Source organism: Globicephala melas, chromosome 2 (genome assembly GCF_963455315.2).
Source record: "Globicephala melas chromosome 2, mGloMel1.2, whole genome shotgun sequence".
In the NCBI taxonomy this organism is placed as follows: domain Eukaryota; kingdom Metazoa; phylum Chordata; class Mammalia; order Artiodactyla; family Delphinidae; genus Globicephala; species Globicephala melas.
In genome coordinates, this window is record NC_083315.2 from 50755260 (window position 1) to 50773021 (window position 17762).

Below are 17762 nucleotides of genomic sequence, written 5' to 3' on the forward strand. Positions count from 1 at the left end.
ACTGCGCCACCAGGGAAACCCCTGATCCTTTTCTTTTTATTAAAAAATGTTGATTGAAAATGGGCCAGGTGGGATTAGAAAAGTCCCTGAATTCATCATACCTGCTCTTTTCCTTAAACCACAGTTTCTTTAAGAGCTTATAAACTTCCAGTTAGATTGATCCCCTCCTGTTAATACGTTTATTTTGTGATGGACATTAAGGTGAAATGCAGTCAAAGATTCAAATATGGGAAAGTGAGCAAAGAAATGCACAAGAAACGAGGATTCACCTTCCTCTTTTCCTCTCTCTCCCCTCCCCCACCTCTGTGCCTGAGATAGAATTCATATAGATAGTTAGATGAGGATGAGGTGGCCAGTTGGTCACTTATTCTTATATTTATTCAGCAAATATTTATTGGGCATGTAACGTATGCCATGCTCTGGCCAGGCCCTGAGATATGGACGTAATCATTGTGCTCGCCTTCTGGCACTTCATAGTTTAGTGGGTGGATGGATTTGTAGCCAACATTTGTTGAGCATTTAGTATCAGCCTAATTCTTCACAACTATTCTGTGAGGGTAAGTAGTAATTTTTCCACTGAGAAAACTGAGCCACAGGATGGTAAGTAATTTGCTCACAGTCATTCACTTCATAAATTGTAGAGCCAGGATTCAAACCCATTGTCTTAACCATGATTCTGTATGACCTGTAAGAAAACAATGCAGTCCCAGCAGAGTGAGCTAAGCGCCGTGTATAAAAGACCACCCCATTTGTTGGGGCAAAGGTGGTGGGAGTGGCATGGAAGGCTTACTAGAGAAGGCATGGATTGCATCAAGTTCTTGAAAGGTGAGGCTGCATGGGGTGCTGGAAGGGTGGAGGTGTGGGGTTCTTTCAAACACAGAAGACACTGAGTAAAGGGCTGAAGAAGAAAGGGAGCATGTTTGGTTTTAGGAACTGAAGAAAATTCAGTATGATTGGAGCATATCTGGTCATTTATTTGGGGGACAGTGGTGAGCCATTTGACAGAGAGGAGTGGGAGAAACAGCTGTGTGTTGTAGAAAGCTCACTGGGTGTAGTATTGGGAGCTTAGTGAAAGGGCCCAAGACCTCAGGCACTGCTGCCTGGTCAGGACTGCAGCCTCATTTCCTTGCACCCCACACGTATTTATTGAGCACTGCTATGTGCCAGGCACTGTTCTGAGGGCTGGGAATACAGTAACAAAGTCCCTGCTGTCGTGGCACTTACATTTCAGTAGTTGACAGTAAATATATGATATCAAGTCATGAAGAAAAAGAAAGCAGAGAAGGGATAAAGAGGTACAGGCTTCTGTTTTAAATTAGGTATTCAGGGAATGCCTCTAATGTGACATGTTAGCTGAGGCCTGAAAGAAACGAAGACCAAACCATGTGTGTATCTGGGAGAAAAGTGTTAAAGTAAAAGTGTTAAAGTAAAAACTCTAGGCTGGGAACATGCTTAGCACTTTCAAGAAAAAGCCAGGAAGACGGTAGCTGGAGCAGAATAATGGGAGAGGGGGGCAAACAGGGCTAAAGAGAGTCAGCTGACATGTTCTGTAGCTCCTAGAAGGCATGGAAAAGACTTTGGACTTTGTTCTGAGTGAGAATGGGGGTGGCATTGACTACTTCTCAACTGAGCAACAATATGAACTTACTTAAGGGCTCACTCTGGCTGCTCTGAGGAAGATAGATTGTGGAGGAGCAGAGGAGAAGTAGGAAAACCTGTCCGGACGCTTTGGAATAGCTCAGGTGAGAGATGTTCGTGGCTTGGGCTACATGATAGCAGTGGATGTGTTGAGAAGTGGTCGGATTCTGGATATATTTTGAAAATGGAGTCAAAAGTATGTGCTGATAGATGGGCTATGAGGTGAGAGGGAAAGAAATTAAGAATAATAGGTTTGGGGGCTGAGGATCAGGAAGAAAAAAAAGAGTTGTCATTTACTGAATGAGCAGGGGAAAGATAGCCAAAGCAATTGAAAAGAAGAAAGGATATAGATGTTTAATGTCAGCCATTTACCCTACCAGAAATTTTTAATCTCAAGTACATTAAAGGAGCAGATCTTATAATTAAATGTGTACACCTGCACCATGAAACCACCAATGAGTGATCACACAGAGCTTTCAAAACTCAGAGCTAAGAGGTTGCCTGTCTCTGTGCTGTGGTGACAGCCATGTGACCACAGAGGGAAGCCTGGTTGTGGAGCAGGTATGTGAAGTACGCTTGCTGCTGCTTGGGAGAAATCCAGTTTCATTGAGGAAATGAGCAAGTTTGACTTGAATCGCTAATACTGGCTATATTCCAAAAGGAAAAAAAAAAGGGAGGCTCTCTTTAGTTTAATCTAAACCTGTGCTGTCTATAGCACGTGTGGCAGCAGGCATACCTCAGAGATACTGAGGGTTGGTTCCAGACCACCACAATAAAGCGAATATTGCAACAGAGGGAGTCACATGAATTTTTTGGTTTCCCAGTGTCTAAAGAAACAATGTACATATCTTAGTTAAAAAATACTTTATAGCTAAAAAATTGTTAACCATCATCTGAGCCTTCAGTGAGTCATAATCTTTTTGCTGGTGGAGGATCTTCCCTCATATTGATGGCTACTGAGTGACCAGGGTGGTGGTTGCTGAAGGCTGGAGTGGCAATTTCTTAAAATACGACAAAAATGAAGTTTGCCACCATTGATTAACTCTTCCTTTCACGAATGATTTCTCTGTAGCATGCAGTGTGTTTGATAGCATTTTATCCACAGCAGAACTGCTTTCAAAATTGGAGTCAATTCTCTTAAACCCTACTGCTACGTTATCAACTAAGTTTATGTAGTATTCTAAATCCTTTATTGTGATTTCAACAACCTCCACAGCATCTTCACTGAGAGTAAATTCCATCTCAAGAAATCACTTTCTTTGCTCATCCCTGAGAAGCAGCTCCTCACCTGTTAAAATTTTATCATGAGATTGCAGCAATTCAGTCATATCTTCAGGCTCCACTTCTAATTCTAGTTCTCTTGCTAAGTAATCTGCAGTTACTTCCTGCACTGAAGTCTTGAACCCCTCAGAGGCATCCATGAGGGTTGGACTCAACTTCTTCCAAACTCTTGTTAGTATTGATATTTTGTCCCCTTCCCATGAATTATGTATGTTCTTAATGGCATCTGGAATGGTGAATCCTTTCCAAAGAGTTTTCAATTTACTTTGCCCAAATCCATCAGAGGAATCACTAATTATGGCAGCTGTAGCCTTAGGAAATGTATTTCTTCAATAATAAAACTTCATAGTCGAAATTACTCCTTGATCCATGGACTGCAGAATGGATATTGTGTTAGGCATGAAAACAACATTAATCTCATTGTATATCTCTATCAGAGCTCTTGGATGACTAGGTGCATTGTCAATGAGGAGTAATATTTTGAAAGGAGTCTTTATTTCTGAGCAGTGGATCTCGACGTCGAACTTTATATATTCAGTAAACTGTGTTGTACACAGATGTGCTGTCATCCAGGCTTTGTTGTTCCATTTATAGAGCACAGGCAGAGTAGATTTGGTAGAATTCTTAAGGGCACTAGGGTTTTGGGAATGGTAAATGTACACTGGCTTCAACTTAAAGTCACCAGCTTCATTAACTCCTAACATTGAAACTTTGAAGCCGTGCTTTGACTTCTCTTCTCTAGCTATGAAGGTCCTAGGTAGCATCTTCTTCCAATATAACGCTGTTTCATCCATATTGAAACACTGTTGTTTAGTGTAGCCACCTTCATTAATTATCTTCTGGATAATTTGTTGCAGCTTCTACATCAGCACTTGCTGCTTCACCTTGCATTTTGATGTTATGGAGTTGGCTTCTTTCTTGGAACCTCGTGAATCAACCTCTGCTAGCTTCAGACTGTTCTTTGGACGTTTCCTCACCTCTCTCAGCTTTCACATAATTGAAGAGAGTTAGGGCCTTGCTTTGAATTAGACTTTGGCTAAATTAGGGAATGTCATGGCTGGTTTGATCTTCTATTCAGCCCACTCAGACTTTCTCCATATCACCCAAAAGGGTGCTCTGCTTTCTTATTATTCCTGTGTTCACTGGATTAGCACTTTTAATTTCCTTTGAGAACATTTCCTTTGCATTCACAACTTGTCTACCTGTTTTGCACAAGAAGCCTAGCTTTTGGCCTATCTCAGTTTTCAACATGCCTTCCTCACTAAGTGTAATCATTTCTAGCTTTTGATTTAAAGTGAGAGACATGTGACTCTTCATTTGAACAGTTAAAGGCCTGATTTCAATATTGTTGTGTCCCAGGGGACAGGGAGGCCTGAGGAGAGGGAGAGAGACTGGGGAACGGCTGGTTGGTGGAGCAGTCAGAACACATAACAGCATGTATTGATTAAGTTCGCTGTCTTATTATGGGCGTGATTCATGGCAACCCTAAATAATTAAAATAGTCACATCTAAGATCACTGATCACCATAACAAGTAGAATAATGATGAAAAAGTTTGAAATATTTTGAGAATTATCCTAATGTGATACAGAGACAGAAAGTGAGCAAATGCTGTTGGAAAATGGCACCGATGGACTTGATCTAGGAGGGGTTGCCACAAACCTTCAATTTGTAAAAATTGCAGTCAGTATCTCTGAAGTGCAATAAAGTGAAGTGCAATAAAATATGTGCCTGTATTTACATTTAAAGCAAACAAAAAATTCAGTTCCGCAGTCACGCTAGCCACGTTTCAAGTGCTCAGTAGCGACACGTGACTAGTAGACATATTAGACCTTGTAGATACAAAATGTTGGCCTATGCAGATAAGTGATATTTTGCTGCTTTACTTTCAAGTATCCTGCTTCAAAATGATGAACACTTAGGGTTTTATAATGTCCAAAAATATTAGTGTTTCTAAACACAAATGTGATGCATATAATAGTACCTCTGTCCAAATCCTGGTAGTCTTTCTGACCAGGTTAGTGTGCTGTTGGAATTATGGGGAAGAGTCACTACTATAAGAGTGTGAATTTTAAGAAACCCACTATTACTATATTCATTTTCCCATTTTGAATCTTTCTGAAAATTCTAATACTACACTGGACATTTCAAGAGAGTAACATTAAGAGACCCTATATTAGCTAGTGTGTTTATTTATCTTCAGATTCAGTGTTTATGCAGACTGACCTGGAGGGCGGTCAGCTGAAGCTCTAGAAGTTAATTCCATAAAACACATCCCTGGAGGAACCTGAGATGAGACACCTGATAAGTGTCTCAGTTCTCCTCTTGGTACAGTAGGTAAAATCCTCTTGATGAAACACAAGAAAATAAATGAAAGAAATAAGTGATTAGAAAAATCCATAGCAGAATGGTGAGAAATTATTTTTAGCTTTTCAAAAATGAAAGATTTTACAAATGGTAATCCCAAATGTGATGAAACAGGAACATTGATGGTAGAAGTTTATTAAAGCAGTTGTGGAAAGAAGTTTAGTAGTATGTTAGATCCTGAGAAATGGGAGATTTTTTTGCCAATATATCTACTTCTATTAATTTATTCCAAGGAAGCAGTCTTAAGTACAGGAATTATTTTCTGTATGAAAATTTTACCCTTTATTATATATAATTTTAAAAATGGAGGCATTTTCAGTGCCCAAATATAGAGGAAAAATTAAGTAATTAGACTATGATTACAATTACGAGTAATTTTTTAAAATGTATAGAAGGAAAGCTGAAAGAAGTCTATCATCAGTGTTGACAGTAGTTATTAGAGAATGCTGGTTTTTGCTTTGATGCTTTTCTAAATTTTTAGTTTTTCATTAACAAAAAAGTAATATTACTTGGGGAAATTCTGTTTGGGAACATTATACCATCTGACTTTCTGGCTCTTTGTTCTGTGTTGAATTATTAGTCAAGTTTTAGGTTTTTGTCTAGATTTTTTATTTCCTCCATTGTTGCTTTTTTTTCCTATAATAACATGGCACAATGCATAACTGGTTTTTAGAACTCCAAGCAGTGCCTGTGCCTGTGTAACTTAGCTAATTGCATTTGGTGCTTTCTAAAACTTTTAAGAAGAGTAATCACATAAATAGTAAATTATGGTATAATGCTTATACATATATTTTGTAAAATTCTGACTTTCCTGCTTTTAGGATTTTGTAATGTCCAAAAGTATTTGAGCTTTTAGACACAAATGGGAAGCTTATAATAACCTCTGTACAAATCCTGGTAATGTTTTTGAACAGTTCAGTTTATATATTCCAAGTCTCAGAGTAACCAGTAAAAAAAAAAAAAAAAAAAGATAATGCAAAGAAGTATAGCTAAACTGTCAATGGAGACATTAAAATGGAATGTTAAAAAATGTTCTGATAGTACAAAGAAAAAAAATGGTAGTAAAGGGAAGAAGAGGGACAATAGAGGAGACAGATGGAAAACAAATAATAAAATGGTAAATCTAAACTCAACTATATCAATAATTATATTAAACATTAATGGACTGAACAATCCAATTAAAATTTAGAAATTATCAGAAAGGTAAGTAGACAAAACTCAATTACATGCTGACTACAAAGATAATACTTTAAATATAAAGGTACAGGTAGGTTGAAAGTAGATGAATGGATGGGATATATCATGGAAATATGTCATGCAAATGGCAAGCATGTGAAGGCCCAAGTGGCTACATTAATACCATATAAAATAGATTGCAAGACATAGACTATTACCAGAACTAAGGAGAGACATTTCACAGGGATATATGGGGCACTTCATTAGGAGGAATAATAGTCATAAAATGTACATACATCCAGGAAGAGAACTTCAAAATACGTGACGCAAAAAATTTGAAGGGAACTTCAAAATATGTGTTAAAGGGAGAAATGGACAGTTTCACAGTCTTGAATGTTGGAGATTTTAACATCTCTCAGCAATTGATAGAACATCTAGATATAAAAAATCAATAACTATAGAAAAATCTAAAAACCATTATCAAACACATTGACCTAATATTTTGGAAAATTGCATCCAGTACCTTCAGAATATACATTCTTTGGTGTGCATGCTGTGGACACTAGGATAAACCATATGCTGGCAATAAAATACATGTCAGTAAATTTTAAAAGGCTGAAATCTTAAGGGTATATTCCCTAACTGCAATGGAATTCTGTTAGAAATCAACAACAATAACATGTCTAGGACAAACTCAGACATTTAGAAATTAAACAAATTTTGAACTGAATGATAGTGAAAATACAATATATCAGAATTTGTGGGATGTACTAGAGCAGTGCTTAGGAATTTATAGCTATAAATGTTTGAATAGCAGAGAAGAACCATCTTAAATCAATTACTGAAGTTTTTACCTTAAGAAACTTGAAAAAGAAGAAATTGAGCCCAAAGTGGCTGTTGCCACTTACCCTCTCTGCTCCCCAACAGTCTCTGTGTCACATTATCATGGGAGCTGGAATCCTCCTCGATGATGCAAGGGACTGACCTGATTTTGGAGCCCATGGAAGTTCCCCATGCCTGGAGCATTGTTGAAAATAACTGTGGTCTTGATCTAGGTGGCAAACAAACTGGGAAGGCCAACAGTAGTTGGCCTTTCTTAGGCTGTAACTGAGGCTGTAACACCAGTTGGGGCAAGCAACAGAGCAGCCTCACATTTAACAGGAGACCTGGCAAATGAGACAGCCATGTGGGCTTTGATAAGCTACTACATATTTCTGGGAATTTGGAAGGCTGATACATACTTAAGAAAGGCCAGAGAGGGCCCCAGTTATCTACTCACCCCTGGCTGAACATGAGACCAGAAAATGGAAGCTGTAAATTGTAAATTGTCTGTTTATTGAATGTGTGTCTCAACCTATACACAGATCTCTTGGGCAAAGGGTGGAAGCCTTACTGGCTCAAATTGTTTAAGCACAACCTCTGACCAGTTACTGGTCAAACGTAAGTTATTCCTAGGAGCGGCCCCTAGAAGCCAGACTTTAATAATAACAACTGAGCAGAGACGTAAGTGGCTGTATACTATAAGGGAGACAGACTATGTAGAATTAGTCTAGGCAATTCACTAAAACAAATAGCAGCAACAGCCCACCTGGAAGAGGTGAGGTTCAAAATCCAGGGGTGCTATGATATAGTCTAAAATCTTCAATTTTCAGTAAAATTATGAGACATGCTAAGAAACAGGAATGTATTGCTCATACACAAGAAATGAAACTAGCTAATAGAAAGTGTTTATGAAGGGGCCCAGATGTTACACTTAGTTAACAAAACTTCAGAATAGCTATTATAAATGTATTCAAAGAACTAAGGACACCATGTTCAAAGAATTAAATGAAAACGTGACAGTGACAAATCAAATAGGAATGATCAATAAAGAGATAGAATACATATAATTTTATATATGAAAATGGGAATGTATGTATATACATATATATAAATAGAAATTCTAGAGTTGAAAGTACAGTAACTAAAATGAATTCATTAGAGTGCTTAACAGCAGATTGGAGCTGGCAAAAGAAGGAATCAGTGACCTTGAAAATTTATCAATAGACATTATCTAGTCTGAGGAACATATAGAAAAAAGAATTTTTAAAAATATCAACAACAATAAGATATGTAAGACATCTTATGGCCAAAATAACTTATGTTTGACCGGTAACTGGTCAGAGGTTTTGCTTAAGCAATTTGAGCCGGTAAGGCTTCTACCCTTTGCCAAGGAGATCTGTGTATAGGATGAGACACATTTAATAATCAGACAATTTACAAGTATGCCCCAGCTTCCATTTTCTGGCCTCATGTTCAGCCAGGGATGAGTAGATAACTGGGGTCCTCTCTGGTCTTTCTTAAGCATGCATCTGCCTTCCCAATTCCCAGAAATATGTAGCAGCTTATCAACGCCCACATGGCTGTCTCATTTGCCAGGTCTCCTGTTAAATGTGAGGCTGCTGTGTTGCTTGCTGCAAGCAATATCACAGCCTCAACTCAGGGCCCCATAGACCTGTGGAACATTATCAAGCATACCAATATATGCATGAGGCATAATGGGAGCCAGAAAAGAGAGGGGAAAGCGAGAAAGGGAAAGAAAAAAATATTTGAAGAAGAAATGACTGAAAACTTCCTATATTTGATGAAAAATGCTAAACTATACATCTGAGACACTCAGTGTCTCCAAGTAGGATATTCATCTAAGAGATGTAATTGTCAAACTGGGGAATGTTAAAAACAAAGAGAAAATCTTGAAAGCACCTAGAGAAGTGATGCATTATGTACGAGGGATCCTCAATGATAAGATTAACAGCTGATTTCTCATAAGAAACAACAGTGGCCAGAAGACAATGGGATGCCATCTTGTAATTACTGAAAACAAATAACAGTCAACCAGCAATTTTAAATCCAGCCAAATTGTCCTTCAGAAATGAAGGTGATAGGGCTTCCCTGGTGCCACAGTGGTTAAGAATCCACCTGCCAACGAAGGGGATATGGGTTCGAGCCCTGGTCCAGGAAAATCCCACAGGCCACGGAACAACTAAGCCCGTGAACCACAACTACCTAACCTGCGCTCTAGAGTCTGTGAGCCACAACTTCTGAGCCCTCACACCTAGAGCCCGTGCTCCGCAACAAGAGAAGCCACCACAATGAGAAGCCCGCACACCACAACAAAGAGTAGCCCCCACTTGCCGCAACCAGAGAAAGCCCACGTGCAGCAACAAAGACCCAACTCAGCCAAAAATAAATTAATTAATTTAAAAAAAGTAAAAGCCAATAAGAATATTTTAAAAAAAAATTTTAAGTGAAGGTGATATAAAGATGTTCCCAGATAAATAAAGGGAATTTGTTGCTCTCAGACCTGCCTTACGAGAAGTACTGAAAGAAGTCCTTCCAGCTGAAAGAAAAGGACTACGTGTAATCCAAATTCACAGAGCAAATAAAGATCACTGGTAAAGGTAATTATGCATGTAAAAAACAGTATATTTGTTTTCTATTGCTGTGTAACAAATTACACAAATATATGACAATACAAGATATACTTATTACCTCACAGTTTTAAGGTGTTGGCCAGACTGTTCTCATCTGTAGGCTTAAATGGAGAAGAATTTGCTTCCAAGCTCATTCAGGTTGTTAGCAGATGAATTCTCTTGGATGTACAGGACTGAGGGCCTCAGCTTCTTGCTGGCTACTGGCTGAAGGTTGCCAGTAGTTCCTAGAGATAACCTGCAGAGTCTTGGCCTGTGGGCTTTCCCATGAAGGCTCCTTAGTTCATCAAGGCAGCAGTGAAAGTTGCTACAGTGAGTCTGCTAGCAAGATGGAGTCTTGTGTATCATAGCATAACCACAGTAGTGACATTCCGTCACCTTTGCCAGATTCTGTTGGTTAGAAGGAAGTCACAGTTCCTGCTCATACTCGAGGGGAGAGAATTACACAAAGGCATGAGCATCAAGAGGCAGGGATTATGGGAGGGGCCCCCTTAAAATTGTGCTGCCAGAGACAATGGAAATATATTCCCCCCTTTTCATCTCTTAAAAGACAACAACATAAAACAATAATTATAAAACTATTGTTGGGCTTATATAAAGATGTAATATATATGACAATAATAGGACAAAGGAAGGGAGAGGAAAGGGGGCTATCTTGGAACAGTTTCTATATACTGCTACAATTAAATTCAAAGTAAGAATAGGAATGAAATAACAAAGAGAAGAAAAGAAATCCGTGGAATTGAAAATGGACAAATGATGGAGAAAATTTATGAAACAAAGAAAAAGCTGGTTCCTTGAAAAGATCAGTAAAATTGATAAAATCTCTAGCTAGACTGATGAAGAAAACAAAAGACACGTACCAATATCAAGTATGGAAAAAACTGTTTTCACTATAGATCTTATAGATGCTAAAAGGATAATAAGGAATATAATGAACACCCTTCTGCCATTTAGAAGAAATGAACAGATTCCTCGAAAGACACATATGGCCACAACTGACCCAAGGGAAAAATAGAACAATCTAATAGTCCTACATCAAAGAAATTTAGTTCATAATTAAAACTTTACACTAAAAGTCTTTAGGTGGGCCCAGCTGCCTTTTCTGTTGAAATATTTCAAATATTAAAGGAAAAAACAATAACAGCACTACCCAAACTCTTTGAGGAAACACTTCCAAACTTATTGTATAAGGCATATAGTACCCTGAAACCAAATAAAGACATTGCAAGAAATGAAAACCACAGACCAGTTTCACTCATGACAAAAGTTAGAAATAACCTTAACAAAATACTATCAAATCTCATCCATCATTATATAAAAAAGAATATTACATCACGACCAAGTAGTGTTTATCCCAGGAATGCAAGCTTTGTTTAACATCTGAAAATATGATGAGTAATTTACCCTCTTAATAGAATAAAAGTAAATACCAAATGATCCTTTCAATAGATGCAGAAAATGCATGTGACAGTATAGTATACCCATTCATCATAAAGACTCTCAGCAAGCCAAAAGCAGAAGACAACTTCCAAACCCTAAGGAAAGACACCTGTGAAAAACTACAACTTACATCATAGTAAATGGTGAACTGCTGAATTCTTTCCCTCTGAGATTAGGAACATGGCAAGGGTATATGCTTTTACTACATTTTGTCAACATTTTATTGTTCAAATAAGGGTCCTGGGATTGGAAAGGAAGAAGTAAAGCTGTCTTTATTTGCAGAGAACATAATTGTATGTTTAGAAAATCGTAAGAAATCTCAAAAACATTCTAGAACTAAAAAGTGAATTTAGCTAGATTACAGAATACACAAGTTGGTATACAAAAATCAATTTTATTTCTCTATACCAGTAATTAACATTTAGAAAATGAAATGTAAAAACAATTCATTATGATAGCAACAAAGTTTAGTAATAAATGTAATGAAAGATGTGTAGTACTTGTATGCTGAAAAGTACAAAACATTGCTGAGGGAAATTAAAGAAGACCTAAATAAATAGAGAGGTATTCTGTGCTCATGGTTTGGAAGAATAAATATTATTTAGATAATTTGGGGCAGATTTACATTTTTAGAGTTGGTAGAGTTCCAGTCAACATTGTAACAGGCTTGTTTGAAGAAATTGGTAGGTTGATTCTAAAATTTATTGCCCAAAACAGTTTAAAGAAGGTTTGAGAATGTTACCTGCTATCAAAACTTACTATAAAGCTGCAGTAATCAAGACAATCTGGTACTGGTATATGGATACACTTTTAGATCAGTGGAACAGAATAGAGTTCAGAAATAGATCCACACTTGTATGGTAAATTGTTTTGTGGCAAAGGCACCAGGATAAATCATCGAGGAAAGGTAGTTTTTTAAACAAATTGTGCTGGATTAAATAGATATTTATATGGAGAATAATGAACGTTGATCTGATCTTACGCTGTACACAGAAATCAGCTAGGAATGGACCATTGCCCTAAATATAAGAGTTAAAAGTATAAAACTTCTAGAAGAAAACAAAACCTATAGTGACATTGTGTTGGGCAAAGATTTCTTAAACAGGACACAAAAAGCACAAACCATAGAAGAAAACAAATGACAGTAGATTTCATCAAAATTCAGAACTTTTGCTCTTCAAAAGACACAGTATAGGAAATGAAAAGGCAAGCCATAGACTAGGAGAAAATACAAAACATATCTGACAAAGGGGCTTGTATCCAGAATATATACACAATTGAGTTTTAAACTAATAATGAGAACAACTACACAATAAAAATGATTTCAACAGACACTTCACAAAAGAAAGTATATGAATAAGCCCAGTATCAGAACAAGCCCAGTATCAGTAGTCATCAGGGTAATGTATATTAAAATCCCAATAAGTTACCACTTTATACTCAATAGAATTGATAAAATTAAAATTACTAATAATGCCAAGTATTAGTGAACATGTAGAACATTAGGAACTCTCATACATTGCTGGTGGGAGTGTAATATTGTATAGTCGCTTAGAAAAACAGTTTGGCCCTTTTTTAGGAGGTTAAATGTACATTTAACATATGACCAGCAATTCTCTCCTAGGTATTTACCCAAGTGAACTGAAAACATATATCCACAAACAGACTTGTACATGAATGTTCACAGTAGCCTTATTCATTATAGCCTAGGAATAACCCATTTATCCATTTGCTACTGACTATATAAATAATAACTATATATCCATATTATGGAATACTGTTCAGCAATACAAAGGGATTAAATTTTTTTTTTACATCTTTATTGGAGTATAATTGCTTCACAATGGTGTGTTAGTTTCTGCTTTATAACAAAGTGAATCAGTTATATATATACATATGTTCCCATATCTCTTACCTCTTGCGTCTCCCTCCCTCCCATCCTCCCTATCCCACCCCTCCAGGCAGTCACAAAGCACCGAGCTGCAAAGGGACGAACTTTTGATGAACCACAACAACATGTATGAATTTCAGAAACATTATGATAAGTGAAATAAGTCAAATACAAAAACCTAATACTCTATGATTCCACTTATATCAAATTATAGAAAGGCAAAACATTAGTGGTTGCCTGAGGTCTAGAGTCTGGGCAGGAAATTGTCTATAAAGAGGCAGGAAGGAACTTTTTGAGATGATGGGAATATTTTGATTGTAGTGGTAGTCACATGACTGTATACAATTCGTCAGAGTTCATCAACCTGTATACTTAAAATCGTTCAGTTTTATTGCACCTCAGTAAAGCTGTTGGAAAGAAAGAACCATATTGGTAGGGAATGTTTGTCTGCTTTTATTTATATATGCTTTCAAACTTTTCAAATGGGTTTCTTGAGACTGATACAATTTGTATTAAATAGGTTGCACCTGGGGGGAGAAAGCTTGCTAAAGCAGACAAAGTTATGAGGTGATGGGGCTACCATGTTAGTGTTCAGCGAAGGATTTTCTGTTGAAGGAACATTTGAACAGACACAGATGAAGTGAATTCAGTTAAGTCAAAAAAGGTCTCTTCACATGTGCCCTGCACATTTCTTACAGAATTTATATCTAGGTGTTTTGTAGTTTCTGCTACTATTACAAATAAGATCTTTTTCTTATCTTATTGCGTTGGCTAATAATCCTTAAATTAATTTTTGTTTTCATCTTTGTCTTATATTTCCTATTTGTTAATTTCTTGAGGAAAGTAACTATACAGATTGTATATGTTGTTAACCTACAGTCTTCCTTCTGTGCTGTGTTTCCAGTGTGTGCTCAATTAATGGATTTTAGTGGTTTTTACTTAGACTAAGCAGATCATTGCTGTATTTGTTAATCTTTGTTTTTCCTAGCTCAGTATAGCACCAAGTTGTAAGTAGAATCTAAAAAAGACCTGAGGTGGAAAACTAAAGATGCCAGTGCAATTTTATGTAACATAATTTTAATTTTACTGTCAAACAAAGCGAGTATAGGATGCACATGAGACTGTTTGCTGGCAACTTTAAAGGCACCTATGGTGGATGAAAGGTGGGAGAAGTGAAAACAGGTATTCTTGAATTTCACTAACAGATTAAAAGAGAATGTCTGGAAGCAGTTGATTGGTCAGGTATAGATTAGGGATGGCCATCTTGGCAAGATTTACGGTTTTATTTGAATAGAAGGGGTTCTTTTATATTTCATGCCTGTCTTAGTCTACTTTAGGTAAGTGAGGTATCTGAAAACAGATTTGAGGGCTCAGCATCATCTGTCAAAATGGCAACAGTAGCTCATGTTCATGCCTTACCAGTAGATGGCAGCAATGTGCATTGTTTAAATATTCTTGCTCCTTTTTTTTTAATTAAGTAGTGAATAGGTACTGTATATTTTTCTTTTAGTGAAGACCAAGGCAGATATGATACCCTCATTTTCTTTAAACACATAAAAGTCATATTAGTGTTGTGTAATATCAGTTTATATGAAATAATCTTAGAAATTCAACTGATATAGCTTACCTAAAAAGTGTTAACTTTTTATAGCTTTTGTTGTAACTATTTCTTAATTGAAATTTGTATTCTCCACAGTATTATTACTATTTTAGATACAGTTTTCTGCCTCATAGGTTTTTCTAAGAGACCAAGCTGTCATAAAATGTTTTAGAACTAAGCAACATTTTACTAAACAAAATGCAAGTGTTTTGTTTAATCACATGACTGTGGAGGCTTTTTGTTTGTTTGTTTGAAGAACACTTATGAATTTTTCTCTTTCATGAACAAGCTAAAAATTAATGGTGACTTTTATAAGAAGAAAGTATTTTAATCCTTGGTAGTTAGGTCCAACCAGTTATCTTCACACAGAATTGCTGGCCTCCAGGAAGTGACCTACCTATAGCATATGAGGGTTCTTGCCCCTTTTCTGCCCTTGTCCAGGAAGGCTAGTGGGATGAGAGCTGTGTAGAACTGACCCTCAGCTTTAGGAAAGACTGGGGGCAGGTGACAAAAGTCTGTGACTTGAGGAGTCATACAGCAGATAAATCATTTTAGTTTCTTTTCTTCTCTTTTATTTCTTTTTTTTCTTCCAGAAATCTGTCGATTTAGGAGAGAGGTTTGGAACTGTTTTAGAAAATAATATTTATTCAGTGCTGAGGTTTCTCCCAATTTTTCACACAATGTGTGCTGTTTAATTCTTAAAAACTGCAAAGTTCTTGTAAAACGAAGAATTCAGAATAGAGTTTTATCTTATAAAAACATGATTTATCAAGATCACTTAACATATATCTTACATGTTTTGGAATTCTTACAGATCACAGAAAACCTTTTTTTTTTTTTAATTTTTACCTAATACACCCTAAAACAACACAGTCTGCCAGACCACAGTACATCCGTAATTTAGAGCAGCAGATGTTGCTACACATGCTTCTTTTTAAGACCAAGAAGCAGCAGAAGAGAAAATAAAACAAAAAGTTCAAAACAGAAGAGCAACATGAAACAGTACAGAGATGAGGGAATTGGGAAGCCAAGGGCAATTGGTGAAATTAGCAAAGAGAGGGGATGTGGTGATCTGGACTCTGTGTTTTTTGTATATAGCTTTTAAATGCTTTGTAAGTCATATACTCATCCTATTAATCGAGGTTTGATAACTTTCTACTAAAATTTTTTTTCCATTAAAACGGTATTTCAATTAAGCTGAGGCAAGAAGGAATTAATATTCATTATAGTGTTGAATCATTTCACATTTCATATGAGAATTGGCTAAGATGTGCTGTGCCATGGCAGAGTTCGTTGCTTTGTCTCAGAGTCTGCTAATGTTTTCATTTTGGTTTTAACTCTAGCTGATCCCACAGTTAAGGACTTAATCGGAGGCTTCACTGCACTTCATTACGCAGCCATGCATGGCCGGGCTCGGATTGCACGCCTGATGTTAGAATCTGAATACAGGAGCGACATTATTAATGCAAAAAGCAATGATGGCTGGACTCCCCTTCATGTGGCTGCTCACTATGGTAGGGACTCATTTGTCCGACTCCTACTGGAGTTCAAGGCTGAGGTTGACCCGCTCAGTGATAAAGGTACAACGCCGCTTCAGCTCGCCATTATCCGAGAGAGGTCAAGCTGTGTGAAAATCCTCCTGGACCACAATGCCAACATCGACATTCAGAACGGTTTCCTGTTGCGATACGCTGTGATCAAAAGCAATCACTCTTATTGCCGAATGTTCCTTCAGAGAGGAGCAGACACAAACTTGGGTCGCTTAGAAGATGGACAAACTCCTTTACATTTGTCTGCCCTTAGGGATGACGTGCTTTGTGCACGGATGTTATATAATTATGGAGCGGACACGAACACAAGGAACTATGAAGGACAGACCCCACTGGCTGTTTCAATAAGCATTTCTGGAAGTAGTCGACCGTGTTTGGATTTCTTACAAGAAGTCACAAGTATGTAATTTAATTATTACTACTATTACATTTTTTTTTAATTTTGCATCTTCTGAGGAGCTTAAGGTATTTTTACAACTTAAAATGACCAGACATTAATGATTCTTATTAGCGTTGCTCATTCCATTCATCTGAACTGAAAAGAAAGCTCTATATCACAGGATTTCATTAAAAATTCAGTTATGTTACTAAAAGTAAATGGGGGTAGATAGGGTGTTAGAACACCCTCGATGTTAGATGTTAAGATCGATGCTAGAACAAGGCAGTTCCTACTGGTCATAAACATAGTCTTTCCAGGCTTTCCTGGAATTGAGACTGAGGAATTAGGAGAATTTTGGATCTTAGCATCCATAGCTATGGAAGTGTCCTAGAATTTGTGCTTTATTGCTAAGCTGTTGCTCATGTTTTATTGTTGCTTTTCTTCTTCTTTACAATGTGAACACACATGAAATGGAACAGCAGTGTTATTTATCAGACATCCTAGTAATGCAGGTTAAGGATGATAGAAATCAGAAAGTGTTGTAAAGAAAAATTTGCTCCCAGTGGAAAATTTGGTGCCACTGTCTCTGGCCCACACAGGACTGTATAACTGACCTGTTTTTGTGTGGGCACTTTTTTTTAAAGCCAGGAAAAGTGTCTGACCCATTGTGTGTAGTGGTGCATGTGTTCGTGTTGTTTTTCGGATAGAGGTATTAGTTTGTGTGGAGTAGCCACCCTCTCCTGTCCGACTTCCTTGTGACCAGTCGAGTATGTGTCTCAGAGCTTAACATCACACATGAAGCCACAGTCTATAAACAGAACATTTGTCTGCCACACTTTTTAATGAATTCCCCTTCCTTACCTAAGTTTTATGTTTCATTCATTGTTATGGAAGAAGAAACACATTCTGGGTACCAGGTACTGGAGGGTAAGGAGTTTACTTGACCTGCTTGTAAATAATCCACTGCC

At 37.2% G+C, this 17762-nt stretch overlaps 1 protein-coding gene across 1 annotated transcript in view; it reads left to right on the top strand.

Moving 5' to 3' along the window:
• The window catches only part of ASB7 (ankyrin repeat and SOCS box containing 7), a 47614-nt gene that overhangs the window by 14599 nt on the left and 15253 nt on the right, over positions 1-17762 (top strand). Inside the window, exon 5 of the mRNA XM_030873110.2 lies at positions 16209-16814. Coding sequence (XP_030728970.1) covers positions 16209-16814 — 606 coding nt within the window. The remainder of the gene's footprint in view (positions 1-16208; positions 16815-17762) is intronic.